Source organism: Corythoichthys intestinalis, chromosome 12 (assembly GCF_030265065.1).
Source record: "Corythoichthys intestinalis isolate RoL2023-P3 chromosome 12, ASM3026506v1, whole genome shotgun sequence".
NCBI lineage: Eukaryota > Metazoa > Chordata > Actinopteri > Syngnathiformes > Syngnathidae > Corythoichthys > Corythoichthys intestinalis.
The window spans coordinates 41232363-41259809 of record NC_080406.1 but is presented as its reverse complement, the minus strand read 5'-3'; the positions used below and the strand labels follow the sequence as shown (position 1 = coordinate 41259809).

At 40.6% G+C, this 27447-nt stretch overlaps 1 protein-coding gene across 5 annotated transcripts in view; it reads left to right on the top strand.

The window, feature by feature from the left end:
• Positions 1–21057, top strand: part of LOC130927216 (ephrin type-A receptor 3-like) — a 164360-nt gene extending 143303 nt beyond the window's left edge. For 2 of the 5 annotated variants that reach the window (XM_057852876.1, XM_057852877.1), the window contains exons 14-17: positions 1618–1767; positions 1873–2066; positions 9071–9217; positions 17158–21057. In XM_057852876.1, the coding sequence (XP_057708859.1) occupies positions 1618–1767; positions 1873–2066; positions 9071–9217; positions 17158–17263 (597 nt within the window). In that variant the 3' untranslated portion in view covers positions 17264–21057. Of the gene's footprint in view, positions 1–1617; positions 1768–1872; positions 2067–9070; positions 9218–14105; positions 14228–17157 lie in introns of all 5 variants that reach the window. The other 3 variants (XM_057852875.1, XM_057852879.1, XM_057852878.1) reach the window with 2 other exon arrangements.
• The last annotated feature ends 6390 nt before the right edge of the window (positions 21058–27447 follow it).

The window sequence follows — 27447 nt, the reverse complement described above, 5'->3', positions numbered from 1 at the left end:
AAGAAAAATATAGACACAAATTGCACAATGTAATACACAGTAAAAAAGTACATAGAATTTGAACAATGGAAGCAGATTGTCACCCTCATGTAGATGAGTAGTTATTATGTTTGTTTGCATTGCGGTTCTGTCTGCACCTCAAGTCATACCATCAAATATTATAATGCACACGTGTGTGCAATTTAGTTTTTCCATTTTTTTTCTTTCTGTCATATACATCTCACTGTGATTCCTTGGTGCGCCGGGAGTCCGTGTTGTTGTAGAAGAGTGTGTGTGACTGCACACCACCATGCATGAACTGACTAGACTTGGCCGATGACATTTGTTAGTTTTGGCTGCATTCCGCCTTCCCCCTCAGCTCCATGTCCCTCATTTGTCCTGTTTCTCAGCTAAAATGACGAATGATGCAGATGCTACAATAAGAAATGTTACAGGACATTTTGGATTACATTTGAAAGATATGTTATTTTTGGAAAATGTTTCATTTATTTTTCTAACCAACACATGCCAACGTGGGAAATCCAATCAATCTATAATGTTCTTTTAAAGTTGAACATATGTGACTCAGCAGCTTTGGGGTCCCACAGTGGTTTCACCGCTAATCTTACCTTTAGTGTATATCTTTATCATAAGTGTCAAACTTGGGCCTGACTCTGCCCACTACGTCTTTTATGTGGCCCGCGAAAGTAAATCATGTGCATCGACTTCATGTTTCTTGCTAAAATAAAATTTCTGTAGTCAACATGCGACACCGAAGACTCAATCAATTTTTTTTTTTTTTTTTTTTTTTTTTTTTTTTTTTTTTTTTTTTTTGGGGGGGGGGGGGGGGTATTTTTATTATTTTATTTTATATAAAGAAATAAAAATGTAAACCAAGTAAAATAAAATCCTACTAATAGATTCAAAAAAACTATTTTGGACATGTTATAGGTGGTAAACATGTCCACATCACAGTTCTAAGATCAAGGGTTCGATCCTGGGCTCCGGCCCTCCTGTGTGGAGTTTGCATGTTGTCACCATGTCTGGGTGGGTTTTCTCCTCCCACATCCCAAAAAGATGCATGGTAGGCTGATTGATCAATCCAAATTGGCCCTAGGTGTGAGTGTCTTTATGAGTGGTCCTTCGTCTCCTTGTGCCCTGAAATTACAAAGTAACCGATTAAAGGTGTACCCTGCCTACTTCCCATAGTTAGCCAGGATAGACTCCAGCACCCTGCAACCCTCGAGACGATAATCAGCTCAGAAGATGAATAAATGAATATGTAGACACTGTAGTCTAAAGAATAAATAAATTAAAGTTTGAGCCTTTCAACTGTTAAACGAGTCACATGTGCGTGTGATAGAGCTTGACTGGCCCTTACAGACCCCTCAAATCATCAAATTTATTGCATTTTAAGTTCCTGTAGGATGCTTGAAGGCCAAGTGCAATATTTTGTGTGTTTGCGGTCGAGCTAGTCCAACTAGACACAAGTCAGCTGTAACGTCCTCGTGAATTTAATTATAATAGTTGCCCATTTTAGGTTTACTTAGCTATTATATTCCAATGGTTTTGGCGCAAACTCAGTTGAAAAACCTTTGTCAGTCTGATTTATTTTTCCCTTTACTACTGGTCTCTCAGGGAGGAAAGATCCCTATCCGGTGGACAGCACCAGAGGCAATTGCTTACAGGAAGTTTACATCATCGAGTGATGCTTGGAGTTATGGCATCGTGCTCTGGGAAGTAATGTCGTATGGAGAACGGCCTTACTGGGAGATGTCCAATCAAGATGTGAGTATATAAATGGGTTTTGCTGACACAAAGACATTCAACTGCCAACAAACAAACGTAATGTCAAGCTTTAATCAATACTTTCATTTTCCTTTCTCTATGAAGGTAATAAAGGCTGTAGATGAGGGTTACCGCCTTCCCCCACCCATGGACTGCCCTGCTACACTTTACCAGCTGATGCTAGACTGCTGGCAGAAAGAAAGGAACAACCGGCCCAAGTTTGAACAGATAGTCAGCATCCTTGATAAACTCATTCGCAACCCTGGTAGTCTTAAAATTACTGCCAACACAACGTCGAGGTAAGGATATACACAAGCGTTTTAATTTATGTTTGTTTTATTTGGTTTTCTCCTGCTCCACACAAAGAAGTTTTCTTTTTTTTTTTCCTGTCCACTTTTTCGTCGTGCCGCACAGCCACTGGTTTGGACTTTTCCAGAGTCAAAACGTTCCAAAAACGCTTTTGACATTTTAATGATCATGGTTGTACCAAAAACATCGAGTTTTTATACCGCCCCAAAAAAGGCAAAAAAATGTAAAATCCTCAAAATACTTTCTCATGCAGCATTTCACACATCAATACATTAAAAAAATAAAGGCGCACAAAAGTTGTCAGCCAGTTTTGAGCCCAAATGAAGACTATGCCAAAATTAGAAAAAAAAAAAAAAAAAAAGCGCCCCGATATATATTTTTTTAATGACTCAATTCATTTCTAATGCCGCCATTCAACGCTCCACAAAAATGTTTCCATTCACTTGGACCGGCAAAAAAAATCTCCTTTGGCATTTATTATTTTTTACCTAAAAAAACTTCCACGAATTGTCCCATCTGGAAGTGACGCATAATAAACAGGAAGTATCCCAGGAATGCCCTAAAATGTACAGGAAGTGACTCATACAAAAAGTTAATATATACTAGTGTATATTCACATGGACCTACAAAAAATCTCTGTTGGCGGTCATTATTTTTAACATAAAAAAAAAAAAAAAAAAAAAAAAAAGCATGAATTGCCCCAAAATGATCAGGAAGTGACCCCCAATAAATACTAAATATATTAGTTGGGGATAAATACCCCCAACTAAAAAGGAAGTGTCCCGTAAATGCCACAAAATCAAGTTTAGCGACCAGCAGAGGAACGCATCCCCATGCAAATTCTCTAGAAATGCCATTTACTAGTTTAAGTTTAAACGTGAACTCTAATGGTGTAGAGTAAATGCTTTTTTGTTTGTTAGCAATTTCTCAGCCCTAGGGGACTAATGACCTACTAAGCTTCTTATAAAAAAATTCAACATTTTTTCCCGATAAGGACAAGGAAGGTTGAAAAGTGTGTTTAGACATCAAACTAAACTGGGTTCCTGATTGCTCTTTACAGCCGGCTTTCTTTGCTATATTTACTCCTATTATGCATTTCTATTAATAACCAGCAAAAATGTTGGTTGCAGTTTTTCTGCATTGTTCCTTTCATGGCCCCACCATTCTGTCCTGGAGGTCCATGATGGAAGAGGGCAGTCCTTGTACAATTGTCAGTTTAGGCAGGAAGGAGGACAGGCATTGGGGTCTGCAGCAGCCGCATGTGGTATTATGGAGACGTCAAAGCTCATAACATTGACTAATGATTTCTTAAGAAAGTGAAAATAGGTCCCTTGGAGTTTGCATGTAATTTTCCTGATTGGCTTTTAACACTGGGTGAGCACCGGCTGGCCGACAGAGTCTAGCGTGCTGATTTATGGGAAGTTTGTGTGTGTGTGTGCGTGTGTGTGGCGGCAGTTGCGCAGTGGGAGCAGCTGCACTCAACTCTGCACACCTCGTTTGTCACAGAGCTGTCCTGGCTGGCTAATGGAGCACCCCCTCCTACCCATACCCAGAATGGAGTCTGGGACCAAAGTATAGCATCTGGAGGGTTCAGGGGTGGGACCCAGTCAGAGTTTACTGTCTCTGCACGGAGAGGTTCTAGGGTCGGTGGGTCAAGGTTGGCTGTCAGAGACTAATTATGGGCCAACGACAGTCCAAACAGGGCTTGAGGGCACTGTCTATCATGCTAGCTGTACAGTCGCACCAGAGATTCCAGAATGGCCACGTTGAATAATGGATTCTTGTGCTCTACAAATTATGTTAATTAGTGTACCAAACTACTTTGTCAATCAGTGGGAGCTTTCAAGACGCTGTAGTATTTGGAATTTTACATAAGAAATGCCAAAATCGTGAATGAAACAGCTAATGAAATGTGTTTTAACTCTTGTCTCAATGTCATTGACAATGTTAGACGTTCAATCATGTGGTTCTTTCCAACCTTCTGCTATGAATTAAAAAGGAGTGAGTGAATGAATGAATGTACATACAGTACGTTTATTCGCTGCCAGGCCTCCTACTTTAAATGGATTGGACGTGTATTGTCAGTAATGGCAGTCAAAGAGTTAAGCGTTTTTTTAATGTTTCATACATTATACAGTTATAAAACTAAAACTAAATAAATTTAATCATAATGGCAATTAAATATGTATGTAAGGTGTTTTGGGGGAAAAAAAATCCATGTATAGACAGAAGAGGGCAGCGTTGATCTTTAAAAATAATAATAATGATAATAATTTTAAAACAGTGAGGAATCGTGTGTGCGCGGATAAAAATACAGACTCATTAAAGTTCAATATTCAAAATAGAGACATGCAACAGAAGCAGTTTACATGGTGACGCTCCAAAAATACGCCACATTTCATGTTTTCATTTACCGGTACATGGTTCCGTCTTGGTTCCTTCTCCATTTGAACAATGTCACAATTTTGCTTAAAAAAAATGAAGTATTCATGCCAGGCCCAAGGAGGAAGTGCAGTATTATAAGGTGACAGCCAAAGATGCACTTCCTTGCCAACAACCTCCTTAGCCCGGAAGACAACATACCCGCCCACTCGAAGCAAGCAAAAAAAAAAGTGCTTCAAAAGGCCTAAAAATGTCAAGATAAAATGTATTTTTAAAAAAATATGAAAACAGTAAATTAAAGCCGACCTTCCACCATATTTGCTGTTTTGAATGTTAGTAGCAGTGACTTTGCATACCCAAAGTGACGTGTGCGAGTGATGACGTCATCGGCACAAGAGCGTTCCATTCATATGGTTACGGAGCAAGTGGAATAACCCAGGTTTGACACTTTCAGACTTAACCAGTGTTGGCGACTTGACGCTCTCTTTGCGGGGAGGGTGGCTGGCGGAATTTTATAACCCGGACATTACGTCATTTTTGGTCGGCATCTGCAGCAAAATAAACCACTCATTTACAAAGATGGACGATAGACTGTCTCTTACTTGACTGTACGATCCAGTAGCAATTAAATTCCGTATGTTTCCAGTTGATAATTGCGATGTTTGTTTACCACTTTTCGTCTTACTGCGAAGAAAGGAGAAATGACGATCGACCTGCCATGATATTTACATCACCAGCCTTCGTGCTGTGACCCAGGAATTAAACGCCTGCTTTCACACATGCCCGGGTGATGATCGACCCGCCATGATATTTACATCACCAGCCTTCGTGCTGTGACCCTGGAATTAAACGCCTGCTTTCACACATGCCCCATCCCGGGTAAGTCGACATTAATTTAGGACACGATCCGGTAAATTTCCGTGTCATCTCCGTGTCAGTCGACCCGGGATATTGGGGGCTAAGGGCTACCCATCTAAATCCCGGGAATTAACCAGAGTTCATATATGTGTGAAAGGGGCTCTGGTGTTGCAGCGTCACCATGTAAACGGCCCCAAAGAAAGAAAGAAAGAAACCACTGCACTAAATAAAAATAAACTGATGAGACAATGCGGTAGCTGGATTGAGCTAATTAGTAGAACGGGCTAACGAGTAAAGATGGAGAGAAAATACCTAGTGAGTTGACAATATTGTGATAATATGTTTTAAAAAAAAAAAAGTCAGTAGATCACTGTTTTTCAACCGGTGTGCCGCGGCACACTAGTGTGCCATGAGAGATAGTCAGGTGAGCCGTGAGAAGTTATCCAATATCGCAGTTTTTTGTTTTTTTTTTACATCGGGCAGAGTTTGTAACAGTCACCTCCTTAAATGGTGTTCCTCCCGACATCCACCACGTGGTGGCGCTGCTTTATTTACATTGACTATGTTCTTCTGTTGCTGCTTACTTTAATGTTGGGAGTTCTGCGAATGCGTGTGTGCGAACCGCTGAGCTCCTGAGTGACGAGTGGTCAAGGTGGATTTATTATTATATTTTTGTGAATAAATGTGCATAAGTCGAAGCTTTTCCCCTTTTTGTTACTTTTATGCACGCATCCTACTTACCACGCGTTACAAGTTGCAGTAGGAAAGGAGTAGGTAGAAGGTTGCGATCGTGTGCAAATGAGCAATGTATTGCTCGTGTCGCGTTCAAGAACTGCTCAGATTTTTAGCCATCAGCTACCTTGCTGTCTGCGAAAATGTGGAACCCAGCACGTCTACTGTACATCATTTGATTAGAGTCGTCAAGTGTCAATATATACACAGAAGTGTCCTTTCCATTTCATCCATATTTGAGACGGTCAATCCTCCCCCTGTGTTTTATTCCAACACATTGTTGATGACAGCAAGGTAGCTGATGGCTAAAAATCCGAGCAGTTCTTGAACGTGACGCGAGCAGTTGCATTTGCTCTTGTTTCAAACCAAGTCGATTGACTATTTTGTTCGCCTCCATGAAAACACAGAGAAAAAAAGGCAACTTTTTTGAGAAACACTACAAAGGTAAATGAGAAAGCCCACAAAGCCAGTTACCTTGTTGCTAAACTTGTTGCTGAATCCAAAAAGAGGCAATACTACCTGCCTGCAAAGCCATTGTCAGTGATGCTTGCGACTAAAGACATTTCTAAAGTCCCGGTCTGACAATTCTGTGCTTTTCAAGCCTAACTGCTATAAAAAATAAAAACAGAGAGAGACTAAGAGCTGTTGATGAAGATTACTGCAATGATATTGGCTTTGTGTTCATCCATACAGGCTCAAGTTTCACACTGAGTAAGTATAAATTTATACTTACTCAATATTTATATTGAGAAATTATTTCAAAATTAAATATACTGTACAGGAAGTAATTTTGGAAAATTTTTGGTTTGTGGTGTGCAGCGAGATTATTTCCAATGTAACAACGTGCTGTGACACAGAAAAGGTTGAAAAACACTGCTATAGATCATTTACTAAATAATGAAACTGTGAAATGACTCTGTTAAGAGCAATGTAAAACAAAGGCAAAACTATTATACATTGCAACGGGGCTCAATTAAAAGTCACATTATTAAAGACATCAATGCTTCTTAAGTAAAAACATCGTCGACATCCATTTCAATTATAGCACATAATATTAATCAAATATTTAGCGTAGCAAACTTGCATGCATGAGTGACATAAAATCAAAATGTCACACCTGAAGTATTTCGTGTTAATAGCTTCCCCTGGACCACCTGAGTAGTACTGATTAACGCTACAACACATCCATCATATCCAACAGAGGCAGATCAGAAATTCAATTTAAAGGGCCAACGCCAGCGCTATGTATCAACCTCTCCTCTCTGAGGGACTTCGTGGGAATTGTCCCAGTCGCACAGCCAGAGATGAATTGCTCTCCTGCTGTCCTGCTCTCATGTGTCTGCACAAGTTCTTCTCCTTGCCTCATCTCCTCCCTTAAGATCTGAAAACAAGAGTAACACAGCTCCGGTTATCTGGAGGTCAAAAGAATGACAAATAGTGAGGAAGGGAGGAAAATAAAAATGTGAAGGGCACATCATGTTTATTGTCTAACAATTGTTGTTTTACTTGTCTTGTATTTTCTTTACTCTGACGGTGTTAAGGTCTGCAAGGGGCTTTAAAATTCCCTTTGCCATCTTGCTCAACTCTCCCTGCTTCTTTACTCATGATCCTGCCTTGGGTTTGTGTGAAAATGCAACAACGGAGCAAACAAAGAGAATGATAAGGCAGGGAAAACAAGGTCGTTCGCAGTTTATATCTCAGAGGAAAGTCAAGGAGAAAGCAGATGAAAAAGGGGGAAAGAGATCTTAGGAGAACAGCTGAAACAAGTGCAAATACACAGAGATGATCAATAAACCTTTAGAACAAACATGTCCAAACAAAGAAGTAGTTTTAATTTTTTGACGTTTTTGAATTTTTTTCTATAAAACACTTGGTTAAAAGTGACCTGATCTACCTCTGTGTAGCTCTAGTATGACTCTAGATCATGTTTTTCACAAATCAGTCTTCCAAGTTGTTCCTTTGGGCCCTTCGCTGTTTGACATCCCTCTGATCTGGCAGGCAAAGATTCTGTCAATGTGCCACCCACTCACAACCTTAAACACGTTTTCCTTTCTCTGTCTGAGATGTCATTTCCTCTGTCCTTTCAGTTTATCATCCTGTTTGGCTTTTTACTTTTTCATTTCATTTTTTTATTTTTGACAAATCAATACTGCTGGCTAGAATCTTAATCATTCCTTGTGGATATGTGTAGATGATGTTTAGTTGACATATTTCAAAAGTTAAACAGCCAATGCTTTACATAATGATTACCCACATATAACTATAAATCAAGGCTTTTCAAAAAGTTCAAGCACGATAGCTTCTCAAAAATATTAGGAATTGTGCATAAAACTGTGCGTTAGAAGTTTCATAACACTTGCCAAAACTCTCGAGACGGCATACTCTTTTAGTATCACTGTTCTTTTCCTTTTAGTGTCTGAAAAAAGGGAAGTATTTGTTTGGAACTGTTAGGTAAGAGGCAAGCTTCGAATATAAATTTTTGTGTAGAATACGCATGAGTAAAGAAAAAAAGTCCCCACACGTTATCAGTTTGTTACTTGATCTCGAAATGGGTATCTTGTATCACAAAATATGTATAACATAGCACACGGGGCATTTCTCAGTTAATATTGTATTCGTCTTAAAACATATGTTTGGCAAGTTTATGATGCTGGCATTTATCATCGTTAAAAACTTGACGCCAATCCAAGTATAGATTTTTACGTTGGCAAAGGTCTATGTGCTCTACTTAGTGTCATTCTATTTATGATCATTATTGATTGTAAGAGCACCGTTTGTGTGTGCTTGGAGATCTGCCAATTTTATTGGGAATGGTCGGTGAACGTGGAAAGCTTAGTTCAAGTTCCAGCATTGGCGCTTTGCTGTACTTAGACCCTGTTTTCCCCATAAAGTCCGTTCTTCTCTTTGAACTTTGTTAAGATGCAATGGATAAACTTGGAACAAAAAAATGACATCTGTTGGACTTATTTGTGTATATAAAGATCCTTAAGTACATTTTCCTATCTCCCACTCTCTTTCACAGGCCGGCCAACTTGTTGTTGGATAGAAGTAGTTCAGAGGTTCCTTCAATGGGGGACTGGATGGATGGAATGAGGACCTTGCCCTGCAATGAGGCCTTTTCTGGGGTCAGCTACAGCTCCTGCGATACCCTGGCCAAGTCTTCCACAGAGTAAGACACAAACACACAAGGCTACTCTGCCTATTCACGTCAACAGCCTTTACAGGGCCCAAATTGTGAGGCAAGCGTTACTGGGAATTTATAAAGTCTTTTCATAAAGAACACACAATCCTTCTCTCTTGTTCATCAGAAGCTAAAAAAGCTATGGAGCCATTACTAAAGGTCTCATTTTAACTCATCATGACAGGCATTTCGCCATGCTCTCGATAGCTCCAGTACGACTATGAAGGTAGAAGGTGAGGGCGTGAAAAGAAGCGATAAATGAAGAAACAGAAATCGAGATTGAGGGAGATACAGTCTTGGGGAATTGTGAGCTCCACTGGGGAGATTGGAATAAAAGAGAAACTATTCATGGATGGAATGAGAGGGTAAATTTGACAAGTGAAAAGAGCAGCAAGGGAGGCCTTTACTAGAGAAAACGCAGGCATGCTTGTCAGATTGGTATGCAAAAATGCCGCATTCTCTAAAATCTGGATTGTGGAAAAATGCTAATTAAACCCCAAGTAATTATTGTCTGAAAGTTATTTGGAGACGAAACTAGATCAGACATTTTGGGATTTTCTTACTGAATTTTTATTCCTTTATGGTCAAGTACTTTCTCAATAACAAACAAATTCCATTTTAAAAAGCCAAAGTAACAATTTTGACTAGAAAAACAAATAATATCTGCATATTTATCATGCCTTTTCTATTAGTACGTATGTTTAATCAATGAATAGTTATCTCTAGTCAACAACCCATAAAAAAAGCTTACTCTGCAGACTCGCGGATGACAGAACACACCACACAAGACTAATCTTGTACGAAAGAAATCCCATTGCCTTACACTTTTTCCCCCTGTGGCTAGATACTAAATTGGATCATTTCAGTATTAATCCTCTGAAAGATGAGGCTATTGCAACCAAGGCCAACAGCACCGCGGCTACAGGACGAGCAGCCTTGACTGGGACTATGCATTGCTCTATATAGATTATTCTATTGATTCGTACAAACTTAATCTAGTCCTTGATAGTCAGCACAAGTGTTGGCAGTGCTCTGACCTCCGACAAACAGTAATCATACTTGGCTGCGGCGTGCTGACTCATCTGCTGGTGTAAATGTATGTCCAGTTTGGAGGGGTTGGTTGTTTGATTTAGTGGATTCTGGGGAATTAAATGCACATACAATTCATGACAAATCTTAACGAGGTAGCATTCACTTAATTTGAATACAAATCTACACCGAAATGAGTATTTTATAGTTTAAAAAGGTACATTTTGGTGCATTCATCAATATTTTACTGCTCTTAACTTAAGTAGAATATAAACTGTAACAGGGCTGGGTGATATGACCAAAAATTCATCCAATATTTATTTATTTATTTATTTTTAAACTTGGTATTTGATTTTGTTTTCAACAAGTAGTTTTTTTTTTAATTCTGCAATGCAAATATACACTAGCCAGCAACACTTCTCAGGCGATATTTCAATATTTGAAATAACAGACCAAAAATTACAAAAATACAATGTCATAATACTTAACAAAAACAATGAAATAAAATAAATGTGAAAAAATATAACAAATAAAATCATTTACTAATGCAAATATCAATTGTTTTACTGCCAAGAGATGATAACGTGAATAGTGTTGTCCATCTAAAGCCCCTTTCACACACGCCGAAAAACCGGGAAAAATCGCAGGATTTAAACGGGTAGCCCTCATGTGTGATACCACTTTCCAGGGTCGACTGACACGGAGATTACGCAGACAGTTCACGCGTCGCGTCTTAGTATAATGTCCGGGACTTTCCCGGGAAGCGGTGTGCGTGAAAGCAGGTGTTAAATACAGGGGTCACAGCACGATGGCTGATGACGTAAATATCATGGCGGGCCGATCGTCACTTCCTCTGTCTTCCCAGTAAGATGAAAAGCAGTAAACAAATATCGCTATTATCAACATCGCAAGCCGGAAATATCTAAATTAACCTGAAAACATAACAAAATAAAATTGCTACGGGATCGTAGAGCCGAGGAAGAGAGTCCATCGTCATCTTTGGAAATGTGTGGTTTATTTTGCTGCCAATGTTGGGGTCTGCTACTGCGGAAACAAGGTTGTACTTCAAAGCAAAAAACAATGGAGGGATGCGTTCAAGGGGTTTATTAAATACAAACAAAAATACACGTGATCGCGGGACAGGGGAATAACACAATGGGTCCTCGTCAGTAGATTGACAGGGATTAATAATACTGAACTAAGCCGTAGGCGGAGCGCTGATAAGACAAAAGAAAGTGGCTTTCGGGCTGGCTCTCCAGCGGTTAGAAGCCACCGTATTAAATACCAGCACAATGTAGGGGATTTCAAAACAAGGGCAGCAGTGGTGTCGAATGGTGCCCAGCAAGTTAATATCATGACACCCTTTTCTTGGCTCGCCTGGGCTTAAATACATTCTTGGTGAGCTTGAATTGGCTGCAGTTAAGACGTCGGGAATGCAAAACACGATTTGACCAACATTGTGACAGCCCGTGTTGTTAATCTTCATTTAAAAAAAGTAATTCATTACAGTTACTAATTACTTCTCCCAAAAAGTAACTGCATTAGTAACTCAGTTACCTGAATGTAAGAGTAATTAGTTACTTGGCAAAGTAACTGGTGATAAGTTTCAATTTTTTTTTTTTTCTCAATTAAAAAAAAAACAAAACAGGTCACACTATGTGAAATTTAAAGGGTTTTTGGGACAATTGGCCTTAGCCCAATTCTTTACCCTAAACTTAATTAGGGGTAACACAGGGGTATTGCAGATATTGCGATGACTAGATAGTAACCTTTGCTATGTGTGGAAGTCATTTAATGTTGTGAATTAACCGTTTAAGTTGTTGAAATTGCTCCCGTTATTGCATTAGTTCCCTTCTGTCTATTTTCACCAATTGTACGTTTTAAAACATTTAAAGATAAATTTAAGTTTTACATTTAAGTTAAGTTTTGCCGATTTAGGAGCATTTTAGATAAAAAGTTACTTAGGTTCGCTAGGAAGGTTCTCTACAACAGAGCCTTCCTGAGAAGTCTACTGCTTTAAGATGGCGGCTGTTTACTAACGCATCTAGTTTTTTATTATACATATTGCTAATGCCGCCGTGTCTGTCATTTGCATCTAGTTCTGTATATATGTGATATCTACTGAAGCATTATGTGGGCGTAGTTTGTAGGCTATCGGCTACAGTCAGGTATTATTGGAGCCACCAAGCATAGTAGCATTGCGTTTGCAATGGCGTCACACTCCCTTGCATCCTTCCTACTTCTGCTCTGCTCTCTCGTCTCCGCGAGTCCGTCTTTTTCAGACTTTTCTCGCGTTAGTCAACCAACATCGTAACGCATAGTAACGCACGCCTTTCCCGCCTCAGTAACGGTAATGGCGTTGCCAAGATGAGGAAAGTGATTAATCAGATTACTCACTACTGAAGAAAATAACGCCGTTAGTAGCGCCGTTATATTCTAACGCCGTTATTAACAACACTGGTGACAGCCGATGCTTACCAAAAATGACTTAATGTCCAGGTTATAAAATCGCGCCAACAGCCCTCCCCGCACAGTAAGCACCAGTGGGCAACACAGGACAAGTCTGTGGAAGTGTCCAACCCATGTCATTCTCGTGACATCTCTACATGCGTGAAAGCAATGACACAAGTAAATCCCGCGTCACTTTACACAGGAGTTTTCCTGGATATTTGTGTGAAAAGGGCTTTAGATTGGCATTTTGCTAACGGAATTTAAAAAATGACTTTTGAAAGATCGCTCAAAATCTGCCATACTATAGTCAATTTGCATTCCCACTATGTTTGATTGATTAAATAAGTCACGTCTGATCACTGTAATTGAGCTACATTTTTTTTCCCAATCAACGATTATAATCTTGAAATAACCCAACTCTATAGTCTACTGAAAAGTGAAAATTGTTGACAGCCTGAGAATCTTTTTCTATGATCACATGCATTTAGATAGATCTTTTTGGACAATGGAGAGGGGAAAAATACCTGTAAACATGTGGACATGACCTTATCTCCAAGTTTCTTCCCACACATGCTTTGTGCTCTTTTGCAAATCTGGAAAAGCCTTTAAACCCTCCAAGGACATAGAAAATGATCATAGCTCTAATTTATCCGCTGCTTTAGTTCATGTCTTCGGATAAGAGATGGACTTCTTACCCCTTTATACAAAAAAAAAAAATAATAATAATATGTCCATCTCATGTAGAATTTAGCTTCTCATCCAGAATGTGTTATCAGGTTAATAGACAGCACCCGTAGAGCACACACTGTGCTGTTGTCACATTTAATTATTCCAAATAAAAATACCCTACAGAGTTATTTTACTGGGGTCATGGGAAAGTCTGCACAGACACAGCAGAAAGTTAAATTTGACAGCATTTTTTTTAGATACCTATCTCTGGGTGTAGTATACAGTAATCCTACCCCTTAGGTCTATACATTTGTAGATCGTCGTATTGTTTTGGCAATGCGTCCTGTTTTTGAGATCATTCCTCTTGGCTATACTGATGAGAAAATAACAAACAGGCCTGGTTAATTAAAATGAGGTGCGGGGGAGGTAACACGTGGCACATGAGATCATTCAAGAAGTTTCTGATGTAAAGAAAAAATGACAACACATACATGAACTCATAAGGCAACAGATGAGCTTTAGTGGTAGAGTTTTCCATTTAAGATGTTTTATGTCAATGTAAGAATTGTTTGTGGTTTCAGATTTTTAGTTAAATTATTTGGGTGTCACATTATAGCTTATGTTTGTCGAAATGCCCTTCAAACAAAACAATAAAAAGATATCAGCCGGGACGGGACTCGTGTTGGGATTCCATTTGTTAACATTGCTGGGCATGGCTGTTTCTCAGTAGAGTGATTCTGACAGAGGTCCACGTCACACCAGCAACTTGCCCAGAATGGGAGCCGTCCATGGGGATCACCACTCTCTAACATGCAGTTCCTCTCCTTTCGATTCCTCGGACTCTGGATGGTGGGTGGTGCAGCACAGCAAGGCCCTCCTCTGGAGCAGAACGTTATGATTGGTCTTCATATCTGAGTTTTAAGGGAATAGTAATAACTTGATGGCTAAGTTTCCATCCCACAATACAAAATGAAATAGCCTTCCAATAAAAAAAACATGCACGTACATTTTATAACAATGTTTGAACAACAAGCTTACAACATGAGACATTTTCCATTACTGAGTGTGATTGATGCAAAAATTTGCTAGCTACATTTGCTAGCTTTTAGCGAAATGTAAATGTAAAGTAGCATTGTACTATAAATACAATTATGAGATGTAATTATGAAACTACGCACATAACTGTGATTAGTTTCATTCACTGCTATTGAGAGTAATAAACATCACATGAAACTAGGATGGCTGGACTGACTGATAACGTTTCAGTGCTATTGGCAGAGATTTTGAGGGGGTGGTCTGGCAGTGATCGAATGATTGCTGCCAGCTCCTCCCAGTCAAAACGGATTGGACATCTATCGCCATCAATGGCAGTGAATGTTAAATTATGAAATAACTTTCTTGCCATTAAAACAGTAGGAAGGTGGTTGATGTGTTTTCTTAAAGGGATTCGAGGACAGAAAGACTTGTAGTTTTTAAAAGATAAATGTTAGTACAACTTATTATAATTCGATATTGAAACCCCTCTTGATGTTTTTAAACAATTTGTAAAACATTTTTAACTAGTAGAGTGCCATTGTTGACGTCACAGGGCCATTCCACCTGTCACTCTTAAAAAAAAAAAAAAAAAAGTGTCTCTAATTATCTAAGGTAGTGATTTAAATACACAACAAGGTGTCAGTGGCGAGTTTTACGTTAATTAGGGATCAAGCCAATGAGTGTGTTTTTTCCCTTGACTGATGCTGTGGTTGCTTTAATCCACAGTGGTAGAGAGAAAGGAGAGTGGACACAGGCATACAGATTCATAGCTTGGACCACGCCGTTTATAGGCATAAGCTTCGGCAACTCTTTCACAACACACATAAGTATCATATTGTGAAAATACTACAAAACTAATACTCATAGCTCTCAAAAAATGTCACCAAGAAGAAAAGTGCTTCAATCTGTATTACCTAAGCCATATTCTCACACAGTTAACACAACAATGCAATGAGATCTGGCATTCACAATCAAAATAGAAGCGCAAAATAAACATAAAACTTACTCAGACTTTGGTCAAACTATATTTAAACATTTTAGTAACTCCTTTAGCTCAACAAACACACTGGATGGCAATATTTAGTCACAATACACAAACTATGATGCTGGGAGCCATTTTCAGGAGTTTTGTGGAGATAACACTCAAATGAACGCGAATCACAATAGACCTAGTCTAAAAAAAAAAAAAAAAAAAAACGGAGCTACGGCGTCAGTCGAGGGACAAAACGCTTGATGGCTTATTAATGTAAAACTCACCATTGACACCTTGTGGTGTATTTAAATCATTACCTTATATAGTTCGAGTGACTGTGAGGTACGGCAGCGTGGCCCTATGACATCACAGCCCTGCGACGTCAACAACAATGGCGAGCTACTAGTTTATTTATTGATTCAAAATTTTACAAAATTTACTAAAATGAAAACATTAGGAGGGGTTTTAATATCAAAATATAATTACTCGTACTAACGTTTATCTTTTAAGAACTACATGTCTTTTTATCCGTGGTTCCCTTTAATTTCAGTGCTAAAAGTAGTAATTTGATTAAGCGAATGCATGGTGAATGTAAAAACAGCTCATTTTTAAAGCAACTCTCGTTCGTTTATCAACGTCAACACCAGATAATGAGTTAATATGTGTTCAATTGGAAAAAAAAATGTTAACCTGCTGTAAATAACACTCATTTATTCTGGGTTTGTATATGCATGTTTGCTGGATATGGCAATTTTAAAAAGTGAGCACGATTGCCCATAAATGTACATATTTTAAAATGTACATAAATGCAAATATATTTCTAAAGTGTGGATGGAAACCAAGCTATCATCTCCTTTTTGCAAACTAATGCTGCTTGTTCCTGCAAGTCTTTTATTTGTATTGTTTGTTTGTCTGTTTTTACTGCAAACCAGATACATTCCATTACATGTAACCTGTCCCTTTGTGTTAAAGCACGGATTGAAGCAATGTCTATCTTACAGTGTGCTGCTTTGCCCACCCAATGCCCTGCTTAATGACCGATTTACACATAACAAACTAAAAAAAAACGCATAAAACCAAAATCTTGTAATTTCACCACTTGGATTGCAATTTATCTGCTTGTACTAATATTGTATTTAAATGTACTCACCAGATTAGTGAGATCTTAAATGAGTTTCTAATTACACAGCCCACTTTGTATTTGAGTTGCAGATTCAAACTTAAAGTCGGAGTGAAATAGTGGCTCTAATCGAATAATATTTCTTCCTAAATTAATACTCATTAATTGCATGATTAATTATATATCATGTACCAGTTGTGCTCCTTTCCCCATGTCCCTACCTGCCCGTTTGATCGAATCCAATTCAATTCAGTGTCGGAAACCAGACCATTGCATGTGATTGTTTCTTCCACTGACAGGTCATAACTGCAACTGTCAGTGTATTGCCCCAGGCCTATATTGTTGATTATTAGTGATGGAGAGTAGAGGCATATCCTCATTCAGAGCAGTGGCAGCTCACAGGCCTTCTGGGAAATGCAGTCCGGTGTGAATGGCAGCTGCATGGGAAAGTGAAGGGAGCCGTGCTGGGAGCATGTCATTAAATGTCACAAGGATGTCACATCCTTCATCACTAATGCACACTTTCTATCTCTTTTTCTCCCAATCTGTCCCTCTGTCATGTCCCTCTCCGTCACTGTGTCTGGTAAATGACCTCCCCCTCCGTCCTTCTTCCCTATATCTTTCCCTGCTCTTGCATTTTCTCCTCACTAGGGATTTGAAAAAGGTTGGCGTGACAATTGCAGGACCACAAAAGAAGATCGTGAGCAGCCTCAAAGCCCTTGAATCTCACACCAAGAACGGACCAGTACCTGTTTAAAAGATGTGGCCAACAGAGGGAGATCACCGCTTGGGAGCTAATTGCTTGCTAATACACAGTGTGTATACATAGTGATGATGGCAGATGACTGATAGGAAATTAAACATATATGGAACGGGAAGAGTCCAGAATAGCAAGTCCATTAACTGATCGACTCTTGAACCCTCCATTGATCCACGCTCAAGTTGAGATGCCTTACAGACACATTGGGATATAAAGACGCACACGAGAACTAACACAGGCGAACATAACTAGCCAGGGATAGAGACAAGTTGGCTGGACTGGGATGCAGTTGGAACAAAGGCCAAAGCTTTCCGCCCCAGTGTAAGTGGACGACGGCGTTTCTCTCCATTATACTGCCAGCCTTGGGTGCTTAGTGGCTACTCCCACTACACCTGGTCAGTGACCTGTGCGGAAATGATGGTTGCATAGCCAAAATGCCCTGTGTGACACTTCATGGGAAACAGCAGCAGCAGCTGATCCGGTGTGGACCCAACATGGACTAATGAAGTCTTGATATTCTTTTACAACTACCTACACGTTAACTCAATCAGTTCTAATCTTTAGGATTCTGTAGACTTGTCACGAAAAGCAATAACTGTGGAAATCAGATATGAGATTGCATTGTTCTGAAGCCATGACCATGCTACACTCACAGTGGAGCGAACAGTAAGCTTTGAAGGTACAGGGGCAATAACATACTTCACAATCTTTATATGACAAATGTAAGTTAAATGTGATAAAAGCAGATATTGTACCTTTATAGTGGTGTTCCGGCAATCCAGCAAGCAATCTTTGTGTGAAATCTCAGGATGCACACATTATTTGATCTATATTTTCCTCTAACAAGCAGAAACAGATGGAGTGAACAGTGCGAATCGGTGCGGGGAATTGAGGGCACACGGTAAGAGAGATGAGAGTGAGATTCTGTAAAGTTGGAAATGAGACGTATAAGATGAAGTTGTGGTTTTCCACACATCTCCTTCGGATAGTCATATTGTGCAACAGATTAGTTTTCTTACTCGTGGTGTACTTGTACTCGAGTTTATTTTTTTGTGAAAGAAAAGTTTTCATCAGCAATCACACTCACTTTCTTTACTCAATAAAGCTGGGCATACACTGCAAACAATGAAAATGAATTCCTTTTCTGAACCTTATCTCGACTCAATTAATAATATATATATTTTTAAAATAATAATAAACGGAATAAAACATCACAAAGGCCAAATGATGAGAAAAACAGCTACATCATTGTTAGATTTGTTTTTAGCATTAGCATTCCGATGACTGGAAATAAACCTCTTCTTTTTTATTCTTTTAAACAGTCAGCAACACTTCAAATGCACACTACTGACATCTATAGGATTAAAATGGAACAGCAATGACCCAAAATTACTAAACTCTACAGAGTATGCCCAGGTTAAGTTGAGAAACACAGAAACTGACGGTGAAATATGAATGATAGTATGATTAACAGAAACAAGGGAAATATACAACTATTATATTTTCTTGAATGAACTGTTGATGTTTAACAGCCAAGGAAATACACATTTTCTATTTTCGTGAAGAAACCGTTAATGGCAAAATGTTGAGTGCCTCGTGGTTAGGTTGGGTCATTTTTGGAATCACCATGCAAACACTCTTGTTTTTGTTGAACTGAATAGGATTTAGCACCGTTTCCATATACAAAGTTTGAAGTTTTCTTTTGAACTGCAAAAATGATATCCAAATACACATGTCCAGAAAGGGATTCTCTGAATGCACCTTTAGATTTGGATGGTCTACAGAATAGAGGTATATCTGCATGGATTCTGGTCAATCACACATATGACCAGTAATATAAACTGGTACCACTCTATACTTTCAGATTAGAAACATTCAATTTACAAAGGTGCACTCTTAATGCACTTATTACACAAATGTGTGAGCACTTTCCTTTACGTGGGAATTTATCGGCTTAGCTAGAGATGAAATTTACCCAATGGACAGATGACGTGAGTGCTTTTGGGAAAACCCATTTCTGTTCATGGTATGGGAAAATCCAGTGTTCTACCTGTGGATGCTGCTGTTGCTGCTATGTGATCTGATTAGCATGTACATAATGTAAACCATCATAACGATATAGCAACTAGCCCAACAGATCCTGCAATATGTACATGCCATCCTTCTTTGTACAAATTTTTGTATGTATAAAAAGATTACAAATTGTGCAACAATTTTAATTAAAAAAAAGGACAAAAAGCATCTGTATTATACTTTATCTTGTTTTGAATTATATTTGTCAGCCTGTTTTTGTTTTCTACAATAAAACGCAGTTGTGATTACATAATTATTTATTTGTTAACATTACACAGCACATGTTCTTTTGTTGTTGTTGCTTCGTTTGTTAGTTTGTTTTAAAGCGTACGGTAAATTATGTGTCATTGTTACATGTTTTTTGCTTTTTTTTGACATATTTTATCAACCTGGGACATCCGAAAGAGCAATACTGTTATGCACCCCATATCCAGAACTTCGTTTCTGTCTCAAGACTGATCCTTGTGTTTGTGTGAGAGTTTACGTGTTCAAACGTAGAAGGCCTTGTCAACTAATGTAAAAGGATTTGTAGTGGAAACATTTATATTTTTATAATAAATATTCTCAAAATATTTTCCAAAAAAGTAATGATGGCGGACGTGGTTCTTTGGTTTATTTTGAACATTTTTTCCTCCTTGATATGGATTTTCTTGATCAGGGAATGTCGTTGATCTTTGTCAACTGCGGGCCTGTGAAATCCTTTGAGGCTCATTTTTGATTAAGGGCTATGTAAATAAACTGGACATGACTTGACACAAAGAGAATGAACCCATATAAATTACATGGAGAATGTAAGTGTTGAAAGAATGTATATTGCACATTCAGGGTTGGCAGCCAACAATTGTTCCTACCGGTGCCAAAGACAAGAATTTTACTATTCACAATAAGCATGTGAATGATTAATATGCAGTGTTAACATTTCAAACAGTGGAAAATACAGTACTCCTTGGTGCCAGCATTGAACATCTTTCTGTGTGCAAATTCTAGATATAGATGATTGGTCAGACTGTGATCCAACAAGTGACTTAATATGTAAAATTGATACAACTAAGGATTTTGTTTGAGCACAAGGTATTTCTCTGCATTTTTATGAGTTTGTTGTGGATTGAGTATGCAAAACAAGCTGTATACAGTGGCATGAAAAAGTATCTGAAGCTTTTGGAATTTCTAACATGTCTGCATAAAATCACCATCAAATGTGATCCTATCTTCGTCAAAATCACACTGATGAAAAAACTAAAATGACTGACTTAAAATGTATTTATAAGTGTCATTTATAAGTGTTCATATTTTAATCAGTATAGGATGTAGTATGCAAAAAATGTCAGAAGGGGGAAAAATAAGTGAACCATCACATTTAATATTATGTGCCCTCCACCCCCCATGTTGGTGAGCTGTTCCATTTTTCCTCCACACATGACGTTGTGTTTTACTCCCAAACAATTCAACTTTGGTTTCATCAGTCCACAACATATTTTGCCAAAACTTCTGTGGAGTGTCCAAGTGCCTTATTGCGAACATTACACAAGCAACAATGTTTTTTTTTAGACAGCAGTGGCTTCCTCCATGGAGTTGTCCCATGAACACCGTTCTTGGCCATAGTTTTACATATAGTTGATGGGTGCGCAGATATACTGGACTGTGCCAGTGATTTCTGTAAGTTTTTAGCAGATACTCGAGGGTTCTTTTTAACCTCTCTGAGTATTCTGCGCTGAACTATTGGCGTTATCTTTGGTGGATGGCCACTCCTTGGAGAGAAGTGTGCCGTCTCCCATTTGTAGACAACTTCTCTGATTGTCGATTGATGAACATCAGACTTTTGTATCCTCTCTCAGCTTTATACAAATCAACAATCCTTGATTGCAGGTCGTCAGACAACTCTTTTGAGCCAGCCTAGATGCACATCAGACAATTCTTCTCATCAAGACATTTCTTACCAGGTGTGTATTTTATAATGGGCAGGGCAGCTTTAAACCACTCATCAGTGATTGGGCACACGCCTGACTTAATTTTTTTGGTAAAAATTGGTTTCTTTAAGTCACCTTAGGCAGAGTGTTCACGTACCTATTTTACCCCCCTTCTGTCATTGTTTGCATGCTATCCTCATTAAAATATTCAATCCTATAAATGTTTGGGGTTGTTTTAGTTAAAGCAGACACTGTTTTTACATCTGTGTGATTTTGTCAAAGATCAGATGACATTTGATAGTGATTTTCTGCAGATATGTGAGAAATTTCAAAAGGTTCAGATACTTTCATGCCACTGTATGTGGCTATATGTTGATTGTGGAAATTGTATTACAATGTTGCAAATTGAATTTTTATTTGATAATGACATCAAATATTAAGTGGTTTACAGAATTTGCCACAAGTATGTAATATTAAGTAAATTAAGTTATAAAATGTAATCATTTAATCAACGTTTACTATCAAAGAATGCTTTACAAGTTATTACACGCCAACAAAAAAAATGAGTTATGGTGTAGATAATCAAAGGTATTGGATTTGAGAAATATTGTAGTATAGTGCAAACACTACACTACTAAACACCAAACATTACTAATGATTATACATACACAATATGCTTTGATACACTGTTAGAGCAAAAGTTTCAGTCAATTTTATTTACCAAACACTTATCTGTAGTAGGCATTTTTGACATTTATGTTACAGTCTTTGTGGGAACAGTTAGGCTCAAGCCATTTTCTGCATGAACGAAGTAAGGCATATAAAAGCATGGTTAGCTTTAAAGCCCTAACCACAACCTCATTCACCTTTGTGATGTGAATACAGATTGTGAGTCAGGCCTTATCTGAAGTCCAACATCACTAATGTATTCCATTGTCACTATTTATGAAATGTTACTTTTTTGTGGCTCCAAGTTGAACACCTGTCCCTAATCCCAATAACTCTTCTGCCATGTAATAACCCTAACAACCCTATCACAGAGAATGAAGTTTCTTTTCTCTTTCCCTCTCACTCTCTCTCTCTCTCTCTCTCTCTCTCTCTCTCTCTCTCTCTCTCTCTCTCTCTCTCTCGCTCTCTTTTATCTTCCAGGTTCCTCTACGGTGAAATATGTTAATAAAGATGATTTTTTTTTTTTTTCCCTTTTTATGAGTTCTGAAGGGACGAGAGGAGAAAGAGTAATGGTTGGTCTGCTAAGTGTTGTAAGGTTGACACTGTCCAGATGTTTCAAGGCAGATGTACAAGGATAGAAAACAGGATCCTGGGCTCTCTATGTCAAGAAACAATGAACACAGTGTGCCTGACACCACCACCAATTTCGTCCTGTTTTTATCTATAAAACCTCCCTGGTGCTCAACCCATCACGCTGATGTGGGGGGAAAAACAGAACCACGGTGGAAGTGAAAGAGGCAGGAAGAATATTGAGAAGAGATAGTGCTAGAGAGAATAAAATATGGGGCAGGTGTGCTGGATGTCACTTGTATCCAAGTCTGGAAAACTTTGTGAACAATTGTATGCAACGTTGCAGTATCACGGGCCAAGGTTAACCAGTACCATTCATCATTTCACCGTTATAATGTGTTCTTGGTACAGCTGCACATACATGTGCACATACATACACGTCAGGCAAAAACCTCAATTTCGTATCCCCCCACAAATCCATACAGTTGTTCCGTTCCAACATGGGTCTGTTATCTTAAAAATAATTGAACAATTTAAAGCAGGGGTGTCCAAACTTTTTGCAAAGGGGGCCAGATTTCTAAATTTCTCGCTGCGTATCTTCCCTATCATCTTGTCGTACATGTCAGAGTGTCTTGTTTGGTATTATCGCCTCACATTGAACTTTTTAAAAACAGCTACTGTCTCTTTGCAAATGAGGCAGAGCGAGTTGTTGCGTATTTTAGTGAAGAAATAGTCCAATTTCCACCTATCCTTGAAGCGTTGACCGTCGTAGTCAACTTTCTTTTTTGTTGTTGATTTTCGCCATTTTAGAAAATTGGAAAGGTCACATGGGGCAATGTTGTTTAGAGTGCTGCTGTCTTTTAGTGGGTAAATGAGGAGCAGCATTTAGTGTGTAAGCTACTTCGTATGCTGGTTGCAGCACTGCTGACCAATTTATTAAGTCTGTGTGCGCCAGACGTAATTGATTTTATGACAGAGGCTGGGGGCTGGATGAAATTTGACCGCGGGCCACATTTGGCCCCCGGGCCGGACTTTGGACAGATCGTATTTAAAGTGTTGAAAATGTCTTGGTCTCTTTGATTATGCAATATTCAAGGTTCAACAAACCTGCTTTTTCTTCCTTTGTTTATTTGTTCGGTTCCCTGAAAAGGGACGGCTTGGGAACTGCATGTTATGTTACAATATGGATCCAAACACAGACTTTGAAATTAGAAGTATTTATTACAAAAAACGAGAACAAAGGGAGCACGCCAAAGTAACGCGAGTAAGAAAATACAACTGAGAGAGCACGCTAAGTAACGCGGGTAAGAAAATACAACAGAGAGCACGCTAGAAAACGCGGGTCAGAAAATACAACTGAGAGAGCACGCTAGAAAACGCGAGTAAGAAAATACAACTGAGAGAGCACGCCAAAATGGCGTGAATATAACAGTACAAAATTATAATTACAAAATCCCAATAAAACACAAAGGTAAATGAGATCAAACCAGAACACGATCGAAGAATGTCGGGAAGCACCAAGGGTGACGATGAGCACACAGCGGTAAGCAAAGCAGGTAACAAGCAAATGCAATAGTCCGACACTCGCAGACGGTGACAGGAGTCCTTAAATAATGAGCGCTCCAAATGTGCCACAGGTGTGCAGCACAGCCCCGCCCATCCAGCTGCATAATGTGCTGGAAAGGAAAGAAAAGAACTGAGAAGGCACATAAACATGACAGAACCCCCCCCTCAACGGACGCCCCCTGGCGGACCACCTGGTTTCAACGGATGGAGGGAGTGGAAATCCCGCAGAAGTGACGGGTCGAGAATCCAGGAGCGGGGTACCCAGGAACGTTCCTCAGGGCCGTAACCTTCCCAGTCGACCAGGTACTGCACCCCCCTACCCCTCTTCCTGGAATCGAGAATGACACGCACCGTGTACACTGGTCCACCGTCGACTATGCGAGGAGCAGGAGGAGGCACTGGCGGAGGGTTCAGAGGACAGGTGGAGACAGGCTTGAGCAGCGAGACGTGGAAAACGGGGTGAATCTTCATCGAGCTGGGAAGCTTCAGCCTGACTGCGACAGGGTTCACCACAAAGTCCACCGCGAAAGGGCCCACGAATCTAGGGCCTAGCTTCTTAGAAGTCCCAGCAAGGCGTAAATCCCGCGCCGACAGCCAGACCATCTGGCCCGGACGATAAGCTGGAGCGGGTCTCCTATGGCGATCAGCAATCAGACGGTTGCGGGCTGCCGTGCGGACAAGTGCCGCCCTAGTGTCTCTCCAGACCCTATGGGCTCTCCGCAGGTGCACCTGGACAGATGGCACAACGACCTCGGCCTCCTGAGACGGGAATAGCGGCGGCTGGAACCCATATGCGGTCATGAAAGGTGACCTCCCGGTGGCTGAGCAAACGAGGGTGTTGTGAGCGTACTCCACCCAAGGGAGGTGTGAAGACCAGGAAGCTGGGTGCAGGTGACAGACGCAACGGAGGGCGGCCTCCAGCTCCTGGTTGACCCGTTCAGTCTGCCCGTTGGACTGTGGGTGGTAACCAGAAGACAAACTTGACGTGGCCCCCAAGGCTTTGCAGAACGCTGCCCAAACCCGGGAGACAAACTGGGGGCCCCTGTCGGAGACGAGGTCACACGGGATGCCATGAGTCCGAAACACGTGCGTTACCAGCAAGTCAGCGGTTTCCAGAGCCGAAGGCAACTTTGGGAGAGCGACGAAGTGTACCATCTTGGAGAATCTGTCCACCACTGTCAAGATGACGGAATGACCCCTGGAGCGTGGAAGGCCAGTGATGAAGTCAAGTGCAACATGGGACCAAGGGCGAGATGGAACAGGCAAGGGACGCAAGAGTCCTGCTGGAGCACGGTGGACTGCCTTGCCCCGAGCGCAGACGGAGCAAGCAGAAACATAGTCCATGACGTCCTTTCTCATACCTGGCCACCAAAATTTTTGGAAAAGTAGGAAGAATGTGCGGGACACACCCGGGTGGCAGGCGAACTTTGAAGTGTGACTCCACTTCAGCACTGCTGCACGCTGAGCAACCGGAACAAATAGCCTGCCAGCAGGACAGCCTCCAGGCACCTTAACGCCTTGCAGGGCCTCTTCCACAAGCCGTTCGACCTCCCAGCGTAGCGCGCCGACTATCAGGTTTCCAGGAACAACAGGCTCCTCCGAAGGCTCCTCCCCCGCTGGCTCATGAAGCCTTGAAAGTGCATCGGGCTTCCCGTTTCTTGAACCTGGACGGTAAGTGATCACGTAGTTGAATCGCGTCAGGAGTAATGCCCAACGGGCCTGGCGTGAGTTGAGACGCTTGGCGGCCCGAAGGTATTGCAGGTTCTTGTGGTCGGTAAGTATTTGGAACGGTACCTCTGTGCCCTCCAACCAGTGCCTCCATTCCTGCAAAGCCTGGACTATAGCGAGCAGCTCCCTGTTGCCCACATCGTAATTCGCCTCGGCAGGGGTGAGGCGGCGGGAGTAGAAGGCACAGGGGTGCAGTTTCTGGTCGACTGAAGACCTCTGGGACAGGATTGCCCCCACTCCGGAACTCGACGCGTCAACCTCGACCACAAAAGGAAGATCTGGGTCAGCATGGACAAGGACGGGCGAGCTCGTGAATGACCGTTTAAGACTTACGAATGCGGCCTCTGCCACTGGAGACCACACAAAGGGGCGTTTGTTAGAGGTCAGCCTGGTCAGGGGCTCAGCCCTCATACTATAATTTTGGATAAAACGCCTATAAAAATTGGCAAACCCAAGGAATCTTTGTAATTGCTTACGTGAAGTGGGAGTCGGCCATTCTGCTACTGCCTTAATTTTAGCTGGGTCAGGTCGTAGCTGCCCTTTTTCCACAATAAAACCAAGAAACTGGATTGACCCTTGGTGGAACTCACACTTTTCAGCTTTGACAAACAGTTTATTTTCTAGTAGTCTTTGCAGAACCATGCGGACATGTTGGTGATGTTCCTGCAGGCTTCTAGAAAATATCAGAATGTCATCTAAATAAACAAAACAGAACACATTTAGCATGTCACGCAATATATCATTTATGAGGCTCTGAAAAACAGCAGGTGCGTTAGTTAGGCCGAAAGGCATGACCAGGTACTCGAAATGCCCGAGCGGGGTTTTGAAAGCGGTTTTCCACTCGTCTCCCTCACGAATCCTGACTAAGTGGTAAGCGCTGCGCAAGTCTAATTTGGTGAATACTGTGGCTGATTTCAACGGAGCAAAAGCCGAATCCAACAACGGCAGCGGATATTTATTTTTGATAGTGATCTCGTTGAGACCCCGATAGTCGATACACGGCCTAAGACCCCCATCTTTTTTGCCGACGAAGAAAAACCCCGCCCCCAAAGGAGAAGATGACGGGCGAATAAGGCCAGCAGCCAAGGAAGAGGAGATGTATTCCCTCATTGCCTCTTGTTCCGGTTTAGAGACCTGGTATAATCTAGAGCTAGGCAACGCGGCATTAGGCAATAATTCAATTGCACAGTCGTACGGACGGTGCGGTGGCAGGGTCTTGGCACGCTCTTCGCTAAAAACGTGCTGGAGGTCATGATATTCGGCCGGAACATTCTCCAAATTGACCGGCTCGATGGCCGCCTGCGTTTGACCAGGAAGTAAACATGCAGAACGTAAGCAGTGCGCATAACAAAATGAGCTCCACGTCACTACTTGTGTCTTGGCCCAATCAATATTAGGGTTATGCACTTTTAACCAGGGGAGCCCAAGTACAACTGGAGCCGACTTGCACGGCATCACTAAAAAACTACGGATCTCAAAATGATTACCGGAAAGCTTTGTTTTGAGCGGAGGCGTAATAAATCTCACGTCCGCCAGGGGTCGCCCATCGAGATCTAAAACCTTTTTAGGCCGAGCTAGTTTTATCAACGGACATTTAAGAGCGTCAACAACACTTCGGTCTATAAAGCAGTCATCCGCCCCCGAATCAACTAAAGCAGTAAACCTAAA